The 14,611-nt window shown below is 34.6% G+C and overlaps 1 protein-coding gene across 1 annotated transcript in view; it reads left to right on the top strand.

The window, feature by feature from the left end:
* The window catches only part of DPP10 (dipeptidyl peptidase like 10), a 641,699-nt gene extending 627,967 nt beyond the window's left edge, over window positions 1-13,732 (top strand). The window contains exons 22-26 of the mRNA XM_020288521.2: window positions 3,478-3,577; window positions 3,837-3,895; window positions 3,998-4,070; window positions 7,721-7,794; window positions 9,252-13,732. Of these exons, the coding sequence (XP_020144110.2) occupies window positions 3,478-3,577; window positions 3,837-3,895; window positions 3,998-4,070; window positions 7,721-7,794; window positions 9,252-9,386 (441 nt within the window). The 3' untranslated portion in view covers window positions 9,387-13,732. The remainder of the gene's footprint in view (window positions 1-3,477; window positions 3,578-3,836; window positions 3,896-3,997; window positions 4,071-7,720; window positions 7,795-9,251) is intronic.
* The last annotated feature ends 879 nt before the right edge of the window (window positions 13,733-14,611 follow it).

Below are 14,611 nucleotides of genomic sequence, written 5' to 3'. Positions count from 1 at the left end.
ATCCCCAATTTTTAAATCTACTGATGATATGAGTTATTTTGAAAATTAAAATCACCATCATTACATCCAGCTAGAGCTAATATCTGATTCTTGCCCTCTTTTGGAACATATTTTCCATGAATTCTTTCATGATCTACTCTTGCTTTCAGCGAATAAATATAAAATGGTTGAGAGGAAGGTGAGCAATTAAAATGTAATTTATTCTAATTCCTGCCAGTGTTGATTTTATTTTTAAAAATAGAAGTTATTTCTCTGAAATAAATCAAATTAAAGAAACATTTTGGATTTGATTTTTAAGTGCTATAAGGAAAATTTTATTCAACAGCTTTCATTATCATCAAGTCTTAGAAAGTATTTAGCTTCATTAAATCTTAACTTTTCACATTAAAAAAATAGTAAAATACAACTCCTTGAGCAGCATCAATGATTTATAACCCTGGCTTCAATGTGGGAGGTACATTAGTTGCCCAGTCTTCACATTTGAGTTGTTTTCTAGGGCATTGCTACTTTTTGTTAAAGCTCCACTGGCCTAGGGCACGCTGGCTGGTACTAGGAAGATGTTTCTGGTGAGCATCTTCATTATATGATTATGCTGTAAGAATTTGTTACACAAAATGCAAACCAGCAACATGAGTTCCCTGAGAGTTTGTTAAAAATGCAAAATCTTAGTCCCATCCCAGATCTGCTGAATAAGAATCTGCGTTTTATATTGCCAAATTATTTGAATGAACTTTCAAGTTAAGAAGTATTGTTCTAGTATCTTCCCTTCCTTTGGAAGGCATTGTTCTTCTCAGTTCCTGGAGATAATCAAGCTCTGGGAGACATGTGAAACTGAGGTAATAAAACAAAACAAAACAAAAACCACATAATGCTAACAGTTTAGATTATTTAAATATGATATACAGTTCTGTAGATTGAAATATTGATTGTAATATTCAGCTATTCTGTCAAGGTAGTGAGGTTATATAAACAACTAGATTATAATCAGTTGCATGTTTTCTTGGCCATCATGGGATTAGAATGAGAAAAGTTACTTGCTTCAGTTAGGATGTGTGATGCATTCTTTACCACGCTGACAGTCTTACCTATGGGAAATAGTTGAAGCCTCTTAGCTGCAACACCCTGCTCTTATCTCCATGATAAAGAACTAGACACAATATACTGGCAGTGATTTCTCTGGGGACAAAAGTTTCAAGGGCTGTTCCCACTTTTGCTTTATAATAATCCAAAAATTTGAAATCTAAATGCTCCAAAATCCCAAACATTTGAGCTCCAACATATGCCAATAAGTGGAAAATTTCACCACTAACCTCATGTGACAGGTCATAGCCAAAACTTTTGTTTCATGCATAAAATCATTTAAAATCTTGTCTAAAAATAGCATCAGCTATGTGTTTAAGGTTTATATGAAACATAAGTGAGTTTTGTGTTTAAACTTGGTTCCCATCCACAAGATATTTCATTATGTTTATGTATATATTCCAAAAGCCAAAAACAATTTTTAAAAGAATCTAAAACCTGAAACATGTCTGGTCACAAGCATTTTAGACAAAGGATACTCAATGTATAGCTGTTTATTTTCTTGCTTTGAATGACTTACCCCACCCTTTTATACCTCTTTCTTTCCATATGTTAATACATTTAAGCCTGCTACTTCCAAATTGTGCTGAACTAAGATTTTCTCTGTCTCTCTCAATAAGAATGAGCAAAAGCACTTTGTGGTAGTTTATATCTGTAAAGGATAACTGCCTTTCTCTTAGTCTCTAATTGTTGGAAAATCTTTGCTCAAGCTTCTGAGTACTAGCTAAATATTCCAGTACCAGAAGGGGATATGCTATCTCAGTCATTTCAGTAATGTCTGACTGCATTATGAACTGTCACTTGCTGAATTTTAAATGATGGCCGAAATAAACATAAATGAAATTGTTTATATCTCACTTCAAGAGTTTAGTGACAATGGCAAGAAAACTATAAATTGGATCACATTCTTGAGTTTTTCTGAAAATCTTTTAAAAGTAGACTTCATAATCAAGCCATTGCATCAGAATTTTGGGGGTTAAGGCCTAAGTGTTAATATTTTTTAATACTACCCAAGATATTTTGATATCTAGTAGCATAAGGAACATTGTCCAGAGTATAGCTAAAAATTAATTTCTAAAACAGATAACTCAGTAGGTTATTTCCTTAGTTCGGGATTACTATAATTATTAAAATCTACCACATAACTTCTTTAGTCAGATCATGGGCTACAGGAGAAAACTGGGTATCTTGATATTTTTTTTTTAAGAATTTATATTAAATTAGTTTAAAAACATTTCAAAAGAGTATTTTCAAATTAAATTTAAATGATAATCCAACTCATCTAACTAGGAATATTATTCATTATATTTTGCATCTTTCTAATATTAAGTTGTGCAGAATACAGGGCAGGAAACATAATTTCCTCCTCCACCCTTCATGAGTTCTTAGTCAGGACTCTCTGTAATGAATGACAGATTAGCAAGAGAAAAACAGAAGTTTAGTAACATGTATACCTCCTCTATAGGAGGTTACCCAAAGAAGTGACTAAATTTCTAGAGTAAATCTCAAAGAGTTTTCTTAGACACCAAATATAAATACCATTATTCTCTGAAACAAAGGAAGAGGCTGTGGAGAAAGGCCTTGTTAAGAGAGATGGCCAGGAAAAGCAAAACAAAGGTAAGGTTTGTTGTGCAGTCTTAAGTCAATTCTTCTCCACTGATTAAGAGTCTCAGGAGATTTAGTCATCCTTCTAAAGAAGAGAAAGGGAGAGAAAAAGAGAGAGACCTTTACTAATGGACAGTGCCTTTATAAATGTAGATTTCTCTTACAGAAGGGTGATCTAGCCTTGTTTTCAGAGTTACTCCAATGTCTGCAATTTCTCAAAATAACCAGCTCAAAATAATCCTGTGCACTGCAGGAGGCCAGAATTGGAGTGGCATATTCTGGCCTCCTAAAGTCTTATTTCAGGATGCCATGTTCTGAGCCCTATCAGGAATTAAAAGAAGAATCTATATTTGTGGTGATATATAACATTTTAAATATTTTATTCTTCTTTTAATTCTACATAAATAATCATCAATATTATTTCAATATTTATTAAATATAAAATATATATCAAAGTAGCTTAAAATGACATCAGGAGTTAGTAAGGGCTTTATTTCCCTACCTGAAAAGTATATGGGACAGTTCCCAGCTGTATAGTCTGAAATCATGGAGCAAATATTTGACATTTGGTGGTATATAATTAATTTTATACTTATGGTTATTAAAACAGCTTGTTATATAAAAATGTAAACAAATGTTTGAAATTTTTATCTGCACAAAGTGATTTTATCATACTCTTTTCTCAAATTTCAGACATTACGGAACATTCTGATATGATGTATGTTACCAGTGATCCAAAGCTAAAAATATCTCCAGAAATAATTGTTGTAACTTTTTGTTTGTTTTGGCCAGGGGTATGGGGGCTATATTGCATCAATGATCTTAAAGTCAGATGAAAAACTTTTTAAATGTGGATCCGTGGTTGCGCCTATCACAGACTTGAAGCTGTATGGTGAGTACTTGCTACAGACCGACCTGATATAATGTATTGATTTGTGGAAAACCAAATCCCAATGCAGAGGAGCTCAACTGAGCTCATTTATCATGTGTTATTAGAGCCTGTTTTGAGCTGGTTATCACCTCCTTGATTCAATCAATTTTACTGAAGCATGGCAATTAAATCTGAAATGAACAAAATTAAATAATGAATTGCGCACGTCAAATGGTTTTTAGTTTTAGTATTCTTAAAATTCTGTTTTCTTGGGTCACAGCCTCAGCTTTCTCTGAAAGATACCTTGGTATGCCATCTAAGGAAGAAAGCACTTACCAGGTAACCAATTTTAAAATAACAATTAGTTTTGTTATAAAAATTCAGTCAAATTACTTATTTAGATAGATCTGTAGATCCACATGTTTCTGTTTTCCTTCGCAGGCAGCCAGTGTGCTACATAACATTCATGGCTTAAAAGAAGAAAATATATTAATAATTCATGGAACTGCTGACAGTAAGTATTATACTTGCTGCTACTGTTTGATGGGGTCTGACCTTTGACAAAGAAATACATCTAAGGTCTTTCTTGCCAGGGGCCTTGTAAACCTTCTGGAGAGCAGAGAGTGGCACAGAGAATCAGATGCATGATAGGAAGTGGGAAGAAGGAATCCAGGGCTAAGAGGAGAGGAGGCCATGAGCCTCAAATGGCAGCATTGTTCAGTAAAACCTTCTGTGAGGACAGAAATATTCGATCAGTGTTATTGAGCATGGAAGCCCCTGGCCACTTATGGCCATATTGTGTTTAGTGTGACTAACTGAATTTTTTAAAATTTAATTTTAATTAATTTTAACATGAATAGCCACATATGGCTAGTGGCTATAGCAACTGTGTTATTCAGCACACCTCAAATATTAATAGGCACCAACTTGGAAAATAGAAGCAAAAGATGCAAGCACTGACATGAAATTCTGGTGAGGTTACCCTCCTAAATGAAGTTAAAACAAAAACTTTTTTAAAAGACACTTTCATATCACCTCCCATTTTTTCATCACTTTAAACACTGGAAATAGATGTAATTGAAATTAGTAGTAATAAATGATGTTACTTTATGTCTACATGAAGCTTTTAGGGATCAAAGAATTCAAATTTTTATTATTCTCTATGATGCCTTATAACAGAAGGCTGAGCATTTATAGCTTTATTCATGGATGAGGAAAGTCGATTTCAAGAAAGAAACAGATATATACAAGCCTACCTGGCAAGTGAGCCAAGAGAGTCAAATTCTTGAATCAGTATTTCCTGAATCTTGAACTTGTTATTTTTGGTCCACCCTGCCTCTATGCTTTTAACCCATTTTACAAAGGAAATCACTAAAGAGTTTAATAGCCAAGAGTATACTGCCTCTCCAACTTAACTTTCAAGCATGTCAATCTGTGCTTAAATCAGACATTAAATCCAAGCTAATATATAAATGGGGAAGAAGAAACAAATCTCCCTTAGGAAGAATTCCAAATAGTTTACGTAGATACCCCCACTCCAGGAGGCAGACTATCTCCTTCCTCCTTAGAATAGGTTTCACTTAATGATTTACTTTAAGAATACTGGATGGAAAAGGAAAGAAAGAGGAACTTTACAATGAAGAAATTCAAAAGACATCACCTCAGCCAGGTGATTAAGGTTCACATCAACAGTGACAAGTCACATTAATAGTAGGTACCCTTGTAATGTAGTGGTAATGGCTCTTCTATGATTTAGTCCTCCAAATTCACAACTCCAGTCTAACCATGAGAAGAAAATCAGACAACTCCAAATGAGGAAGATTCTTTCAAATACTTGACCAGTATTCCTCAAAACTGTTAAGACCATCAAAAATAAAGTCTGAAAAACTTTCATAGACCAGAGGAGGTTAAGGAGATAGGATGTCTCAGTATATGTGGTATCCTAAATGGAGGAGCCCTGAAACAGAAGGAGAACACGAGGAAAACAAAAACAAAAACAAAACAAAACTAGTAGTTCCCAAATAAAGTGGGTCTAGTTAATGGTATTATGCCAATGCTGGTTTCTTATTTGTGATAAATATATCATAAAAATGTAAGATCATAACAACAATGGAAACTGGAGGAGGGATATACAAGAATCTTTATAGAATCTTTGCAACTTTCTGAAAGTCTAAAACTAGTATAAAATTAAAACTCTATAAAAAAGAATTTAAATAATAGAATACCAGAGTTGGGTAAAACATGGTGGAAAAAAACATAAAAATTTTGAAGGACAGTGGAATTTTGTTCTCAGGTATTAAGGACTTACACACACACACATATATGTAGATAGATAGATAGGTAGATACTATGTGTGTGTGTTGTATGTGTGTTTGTGGGTATATGTATGTGTATATATGTATATATCAGTATTAAAAATAATAAATAGCAATTATTAAGTATTGATTACCTTTCAGAAAATGTGCTAAAAACATTTGATATTATCTTATTTGTTCTTCACAAAAAAACATTACTTTTTTTTTTAACAGATTGTGGAACTGAGTATTAGGAAATGATATAACTTGCCTAAAAGCATACACATGATTGATTAGTGGAAAGGGAATTTGAATGTAGGTATTGAGGTTTTTATTCACTGAGCTCGGAAGCCTCAGTCATGTGAATAAATTATATTCAAGATTAAATTATTTTATGTCTAGCCATCCCCTTGGAATAATATATTAGTGCTATTTCAGATTTTTCTGTTAATATGTTGTAGCTCTAAAGGTAAATCATGTTGTTCTTATCTAACTCACTCAGTCATGGCCTGGTGCTTTACCCATCTGATAAAATGCAAGCAGAGGTGCACCCTGGTCACTTCAGAGGAAATGCACCTGTGCTTGTGTACGGACACGCATGTGCACACACACATGCTCACACTACACAGCCCATATAGACCTGGTGGATTCTAAGTGATCAGTCACTGACACTGTAACACTGCCATTATTAATAGTATCTGTGAAAATTACCAGCAAATCAGTTCACTCAACCAATCAGACCTTTAATGTCCTCATTCAGTTATAGGAAAGAGACAAATGGCAAATGTCAACAGGCATTGCTCTGGAAACTAAGCAGGAAAAAAAAAATCCAGCTGGAAAATTCATTTGTACATTTATCTTTTCAGCCAAATCCACACATAGAAATAAAGGATCATGTTACCTCTGCCATTGCCCTTCTTAATTAGCATTTATAGTAGCCTACATTAATAGAACAATTTCTACTTTTTAAGAGATGACATGGCAGTTTTCCTGTTAAGTATCATATAAAGATTATCTTGAGTATCCTTTAAAAAAGATTTAAATGATTTATTTGAGATTTTTTTCCTCTGTTGTGTAGTGTGATTATTCAGCATCATAGAATTAGACCATCAAAGGTGCTTAAGCTATGAATAAAGCTGCCCAAGGTTTGCAAAGATAATCACAAAATATTAGATTAAAAGTTATTTACAGACATTTGAAGATATACAGAGTCCAGAAATGAAGAACTCAGGCAGCATGTAAGCAAACTGCTGCACAGAGATTTGAGTGACTGGTCCAAGTCTTCCTAGCTACCAGGGCTCCTTTGCTGCTTATTTCAAAGGTTTGGACCACAGGTTCAGACAGAAGGAAAATAGATGAAAACAGAAATAACCAGTATAACCTACATTAAATAGCCCTTGTATAATGAGATTTTCATTCTATTTTCTCAATATGGGGTATTCTTTTCTAATTTAAAATGATAAAGCAGAATGCCAGTGTCTAACTGATACTAGGTCCTTGTAATCCTCCAAAAGGAATAGAAAGCTAGTTTGCTGCATTAATACCCAGTTAAGACATTTGCCATGCTAAAATTTTTATAAGGTATAAAATATATGAACAATTATCAATAATAAATGATATTCAGTAAAGTAAATCTAAATGTCATTCTGTACAGTAAGTAAGCCTTAGTCTTATCTCCTATTTTGGTTTGTTTTTTAACAGAATGAAGCTTGAAATTATATTTACAAGCTTTCTAGTTAAAGCCAGATATCAGTCTTTTAAATGTGCAATGTAGGTAAAGTAAATGCTTAACCCCCTTGAAAAAAATTATAGGAAAACTTCCTGATCTTAAAAAATGTATTTCCTTTAAATATAATTTAATTTCTTGCAGCAAAAGTTCATTTCCAGCATTCAGCAGAATTAATCAAGCACCTAATAAAAGCTGGAGTGAATTATACTATGCAGGTAAGCCACTTTTTCAGAAGAAGGTGTTTTTCTTCCTTGGTTTTTTGCTTGTGAGATACAGAACATAGCTTTTGTATTTCTCCATCTCCCATAGTATCATTTCTTACTATATTTTTTTAGGAACCAAAAATTGTATTCTTTGCTCTTAATTACCCTGAGAATATGGATCTGCTCAGGCATTACAAGTGAATTGCATAAACCTTTTCAAAAATGTTCTATTTGCTTCAGACTTTTATTCATATCACTCCTATTGAATTATTTTAAAAGAAGAATTTTCTATTCCTTTCTTGTCTGTTTTGTCTTTTCTACACTTTCCATCACTTTTCTTACAAATAGAGACAGGGAAAAAAGTGTTTAGGGAGAAACATTACAAGAAGAGAGGAGAGGACAAAACACCATTTACATTACCTTCTCCCTCTGTACAGTCACATATTTTACACACATTCATCAAGGACTCATGCTATCACGGTCACTCTGCTAGGTGGGTGACAAGACATACTTTGGACTATCAAGAAACTTTCAGTGTGGTGGAGGAGTCATAGAAACACAAAGAAAGTGATTTTAATCTCTCAGTGTTCGGAATAACCAAAGTACTTTGACAAAGTCCCAGGGTTAGGACAATGGAAGGTGACAGAGATAAATAAATGGCAGATCATGCCATAAGCAATGTTGAAGAGAATGGGGCTTTACTCAGAGTACAATGTGGCACCATTTAAAAACTTTCCACCCAGAAATTGAAGAGATAATATTTTTATTTTAGAAAAATCATTAATTTTTTATTGGAAAGGACAATGTAAAAATAAAAATGGCACCAGGCAATGTTAAACAGGCAAGGGAGACTTTATTCAAGACTATTGCAAAAGGGCAGAGAGACTGAACTCAACTGTGGAAACGAAGAGCTCGAAAGTTTTTTAAGATCTGGGGTTGGGGGAATCATAGGCCAGATGTATTTAATAATTAGCCATATCTTCATGACTGGAGGTAATTTTAGAACATGGACCAACGCTCTTATTCGTCCGAAGAGACTGGGAGATAGGAGTGCTTCCTCCTTCAGTGTTTGCATTTCCAACAGATCGTCCCCATGTCCTTGAGAAACACATACCCTCGTTTGTAAAACAGAGGTCAGGGGCCTATAGTCAGGAAGAAACTGTCTAAAGTTTAGTCAAACTGAGGGCAGTGTTAAGGCCATCATAGTGAACATACACATGGAAACATCTACTTTATTTGGCCAACAAATCCTAATTTAAACACATAAAATATATTTTTTCTGAAATATCAATTGACATAATGATAATTTTTAAAAAAATGTAACATAAAGAACTCAGAGTTAAATTAGATGAGATTTGGATTAGATATTATTTTTCAAAGTTCCCATGCCATTAGGGCTAAAAGAATGAATGCGGAAGGACAGTAGCTGCTTTGGTAACTTGATGTCTTCTTTCCCCTCGATACCTTAGGTCTACCCAGATGAAGGTCATAACGTGTCTGAGAAGAGCAAGTATCATCTCTACAGCACAATCCTCAGATTCTTCAGTGATTGTTTAAAGGAAGAAATATATGTGTTACCACAGGAACCAGAAGAAGATGAATAATGGACCCTATTTATACAGAACTGATGGAAATATTGAGGCTCGATGAAACCTAAGCAAGAGACTGTAATATTGTAGATGCTCCAGAATTTCAAAGGCAGCTTATGGAGATGACACTGGAACAGCACACTCAGACACTGAACTGGCATTTGAATACAGAAGTCCAAGTCTACTGTGTTGGCAAGGGTGCAGAACCTGTTTCTTTGTATAAGGAAGGTTATAGGGTTGGTTTCCTGGGAGAAATTAGTTTTGCATTAAAGTAGGAGTAGTGCATGTTTTCTTCTGTTCTCTCCTTGTTTGTTCTGTAACTAGTTGCTCTCATTTTAATTTCACTGGTCACCATCTTTGCATATAATGCACAACTTATTCTCAGACCTACAGTCCCTGATCTTTTATGGCTGAACTGCAATCTAACACTTTACTGTACCTTTACAATAAGTGCAATTCTTTCATTGTCTATTATTATGCTTAAGAAAATATTCAGTTAATAAAAGACAGAGTATTTTATGTAATTTCTGTTTTTAAAAAGGTATCATTAAGTGTGTCGAAGGACATATAGAAATATGGATTTCAGCACCTTCCAAAGTTCAGCCGGATATCAGTAGATACAATATCTTTAAATGAACACACGAGTGTATGTCTCACTATATATATATACACACACACACACGTGTGCATATACAGTCAATGAAACTATCTTTACATGTTATTCATGCTACAAAGGGTAAACTTTTGATGAATTAGAAGAAATGCTCTTTTTCCAGACTATAATGGATGCTTTGTTTAATGAGCCAAATATGATGAAACATTTTTTCCAATTCAAATTCTAGCTATTGCTTTCCTATAAATGTTTGGGTTGTGTTTGGTATTGTTTTTAGTGGTTAATAGTTTTCTAGTTGCAATTTAATTTTTTGAATATGATACCTTGTCACATGTAAATTAGATACTTAAATATTAAATTATAGTTTCTGATAAAGAAATTTTGTTAACAATGCAATGCCACTGAGTGCTATTTTGCTCTTTTGGTGGAGAAGGCTTTTTTTAAAAACACTTGGTCCTTTTACTTCTATCTCTCAGTGCAGAATCAATTCTCATTTTCATTGTAAAAGCAAAGAGCTGTATTATTTCATTTGCCAGTTTCTATTTAGTATTCCATGCCTGCCCAATTCATCTGTTACTGTTTAATTTAAATCCTTCTGGTGAGAATTAGAAATGAAATATTTTTTATTCATTGGCCAGAAACTTCACAAACAGCAGTGTTTGCTATTTAATTTGAATTGAAGGCACGAAATGCATCAATTCCTGGGCTGTGTTGACTTGCAGTAGTAAGTAACTCAGAGTATCAAATAAACTCGGCTGTATGAAGTCTATTTAAGTCATGAGAACATTAACTTTGGTGACTTAAGTCAAAGTGTACCTTCTCACTTCACTTAAGGAATCTTCCAGAAGATATCTAAAAGTCTGTATCCAAGCTTTGAAGTCCAGATAAATCTAGGCAGTATACTGTGTTTTTGTGGCTTTAAAAGAAGTCCTTAGGACAAACTGGATTATCATGACATCAGGACACCAGGAGGAAATTTTAAAATGTCAAGGAATCACTTAGTCACTCTTCTGTTTTGTTGAAGGATCAGCCCAGAATTCTGGGTATTTGGAAACATGTAAATTATTGATTGTGATTCCACTTTTCTTCTGGATACTTTGGAATTGTGTCTTCACTGCTCCATTGGATTCAATTTAAAATGGAAAAGTCTTTCTCTTCTGAAGGACCCATTTTAGGTCTTTTTCAAGAATAGTAAACACATTTTTTAACAAAATAAGTTGTACTTTTAAAAGGAAAGTTTTGCCTATTTTATTAAGATGGAAATTTTCTTTTTAGGCTGATTTGAAGTCCAACTGAAGCTTTTTAATCAATATTTTAAATTTGAACCACTAGAGTTTTTTATGATGCAAATTATTATGTTGTCTGAAAGATGTGGTTTTATTGAATGTCTATTTGAGTAACATTTAAAAAGTATTTACCTTTTACTGTTCTTCCTTTCTCCTGTTTTATTATTATTCTCAATGTTTATCTATTTTTCAATTAATTTAATACAATTTCTAATGTGAAAGACATTTGTCTGGAACCCACTTTCACCTTAAAGGCTAAATAGACCTCAAATGCAAACATATTGTTTAGCAGGAAGGTGGACAATTTTCACCTCTGTGGTTGTTTTAATGACTGGGCCATTTTTGATAAAGGAAATGCTCACCAACACGTAGTCACCATTTATTTAAAAAATCATGTAACTGGATATTTCCTTTTAAATATTTGCCCCTGGTCATAATCTCACCATTTCACACATAATTATGCATTTCTAGAATTTCCTAAGACTCCAACAGCAAGCTCTCCAAGTGTAATTTTTCCCGTAATGTTAAGGAAAAAATTAAGATAATACATTAAAATTTTATAATAAAACAGGTAAGCAATATTAAATCATCCACAGAGATAAACACATAATTTTTTTTCGAAGTGTTTTGAAAGAGAAAAGTGTTTTTTCATTTTCATTGACTCCATTAAGAAGGTCTTCGACTTATCAGTTAAAGAGTCAGAAGGCTACGTGGATCTATTTGAGTTTCTTGGTAGAGGTGAGAAAATGGAATATTTTAAAACATGAATCTTCGCTCACCCTGAAAATGTGTTTTTTTAAAAACTTAGTTTTTAGCATAGAAATCACTACTGAGGGGCTTGCAGATGCCAGTTGTAGATCTACTAGAATGAGGTGACTTCAACATTGGGCTTTACTATATAGAGCATTATTTAAGCCTGCAATCCTCAAACCCCCTACCAGGCCACACAGCAGGAGGTGAGCAAGAGAAGCTTCATCAGTATTTACAGCCATTCCACATTGCTCACATCACCACATAAGCTCACCTCTTGGCAGATCTGCAGCAACATTAGATTCCCATAGGAGCATGAACCCTGCTGCACACTACACATGAAGGGTCTAGGTTCCATGCTCCTAATGAGAAGCTAATGCCTGATGATCTGAGGTGGAGCTGAGGCGGTGATGCTAGCGCTGGGGAGCAGCTGCAAATACAGATTATCACTGGCATAGAAGTTTGACTGCACAATTAATGTAATGCACTTGAATCATCCTGAAACCATCCCCCCTCCACCCCTGTCCATAGAAAATTGCCTTCCCTTAAACTGGTCCCTGGTGCCAAAAAGGTTGGGGACCACTGATTTAAGCCATTGTCCTTCAGATGGTTGGCTCTGTAACAGAAGTACCTGGGACTGAATTGCTCTCAAGTCTCTAGGGTCATTGACAGCACATGAGTTCTGTAAATAATCACGTGTGAAATACTTCTTTTTTCTCTCCTCACACTCTCTGCCCACCATCACCTCCCGCAGCAACTAGCAGGGCATCAGCATCATCGCACCTCTCAGCTGTGCTCTCTATCTTTCACTTTCTGTTCTTAGGATTCTCTAATGCTATTGTTAGCTACCTGCTAGAACCAGCAGACCAACACTTACACAGTACAAACCTACCTGAGGGTGTTAATACCCCGCTGAAATCCATATAATGGAAGATAGTAGCAGGTAACGAATGCTTCCCTCAGATATTTTCCACGGTCCTTGGAAGGCTTCATGGGCCCAGGTTCCTACAGCTGCATGCCCTTCTATTTCCCTCTTCCCCACTTCACTCTTGCCAGCCCTCCACTCTTGTTCCTTAGGATCACTTTCCAAAATAAACTGCACATGAGCCAGCTATTAACTCATGAATCTACTCTCTGGGGAAAACTTTTTCCCAGGCAACAGCTTATCACTGTGAATATTATAGGAAAAAGAAATAAAATGAGATTAAAGAAGTGGTTTCTTCTTAGATTTGAAAAAGCTGTTTCTATCTAAAATTTATTGTATTCTTACTAAGTGCCCAAGTATGTGCTAAATGCTCTGTATGTGTTGCCCAACTGAATTTTCTCAACATGGCCTGAAATAGGTATTATGACTCCGATTTTACAGAAATTGAGTCTCAGAGAAGTATGTAGCTCGACCAAATTTATGTAACTAATAATAGGTAAATACGCTAAAAGCCAATTTCAGCCAACTTAGAAGTCCACATTCTCAGTCATGCTGCTCTACACAACTACTGAGATAAGTAGAGATTTAACACATGTTCACCCCATTCAGGATTCTGAATATTTAAACCTATAGTTCCAGAAATTTTTGAGAATAATTTGATAGAAATAATACTGAAAGGTAAAAGACAGACCAATGTACCACTGTGGCATGTTTGAAGTTACATGAATTCCCTAATGTCAAGATGACATATGTAATATTAAAACATGTTTTCTTTTTCTGTTGGAGATATGTAAGAGTCATTCCTATGGTTGGAAATCCTTGCTCAGAAGATCATGACTATATGCTTGCAAGTCATTAGTAAATCCCATTGCTCAGGCATTAGACATTCCAACATCATTCCAAAAGGCACCCGTATACTGCAGAAACAGTATCTCAATCAAAACACTCAGGCATGAAACATGAAAACCTCATGTAATTATCAAACACTACAAAATCCAGAAAGCACACTGCAACATTTAGAGTCATAGGAGGCACCCACAATCCTATTTGCAATCTGACTTTGCATCGCCTCCCACTTTTCTACCACTATGGAAATAGATTTGGTTTACCATTGGTCAGATCTGCTAAGAACACTTTTATTTCATTTGGCAATAGTCCAGCAGTTCTTGAAGAGAAAGTCTGTGGATTCCAATAACCCTCTACCATCACACACAAGCCAGATAGGTTTTAAAAAGGAAAAAAGTCACAACAAAGTACACTTTTGATTATCTTTTCTTTTAGACTCATAATTAAGTTTATGATTGTCTAATACAAACATCACAGACTTTTGATACACTGGTTGAGTTACTAAGAATGCTCTCTGTACTGATTACTACAACCTGTCTGTTTCTATCATCCCTCCACAATTTTAACTAAGTTATCTTTGATATAAGTGAAACTTGAGAATTCAGAATTCCATCCTGCCAATAGAATCATAGAAAAGGAACTCTCATCGAGAGTTCTACATCGAGACTTTTTGTCACATAACACCAACTAATCCTCAGACCAACCATGTGTGATAGAAGATACTGTTCTCTACTGAAAAAAATCAAGATTCAGAGAGATTATAATTTTCCAACAGAGCATGTAAATGATAGAACCAGGATTTGAAATCAGATCATAATGA

This window comes from Microcebus murinus, chromosome 8 (genome assembly GCF_040939455.1).
Source record: "Microcebus murinus isolate Inina chromosome 8, M.murinus_Inina_mat1.0, whole genome shotgun sequence".
Classification (NCBI taxonomy): Eukaryota; Metazoa; Chordata; class Mammalia; order Primates; family Cheirogaleidae; genus Microcebus; species Microcebus murinus.
The sequence above is the reverse complement of the archived record's forward strand: the minus strand, read 5'-3'. Positions and strand labels throughout refer to the sequence as shown.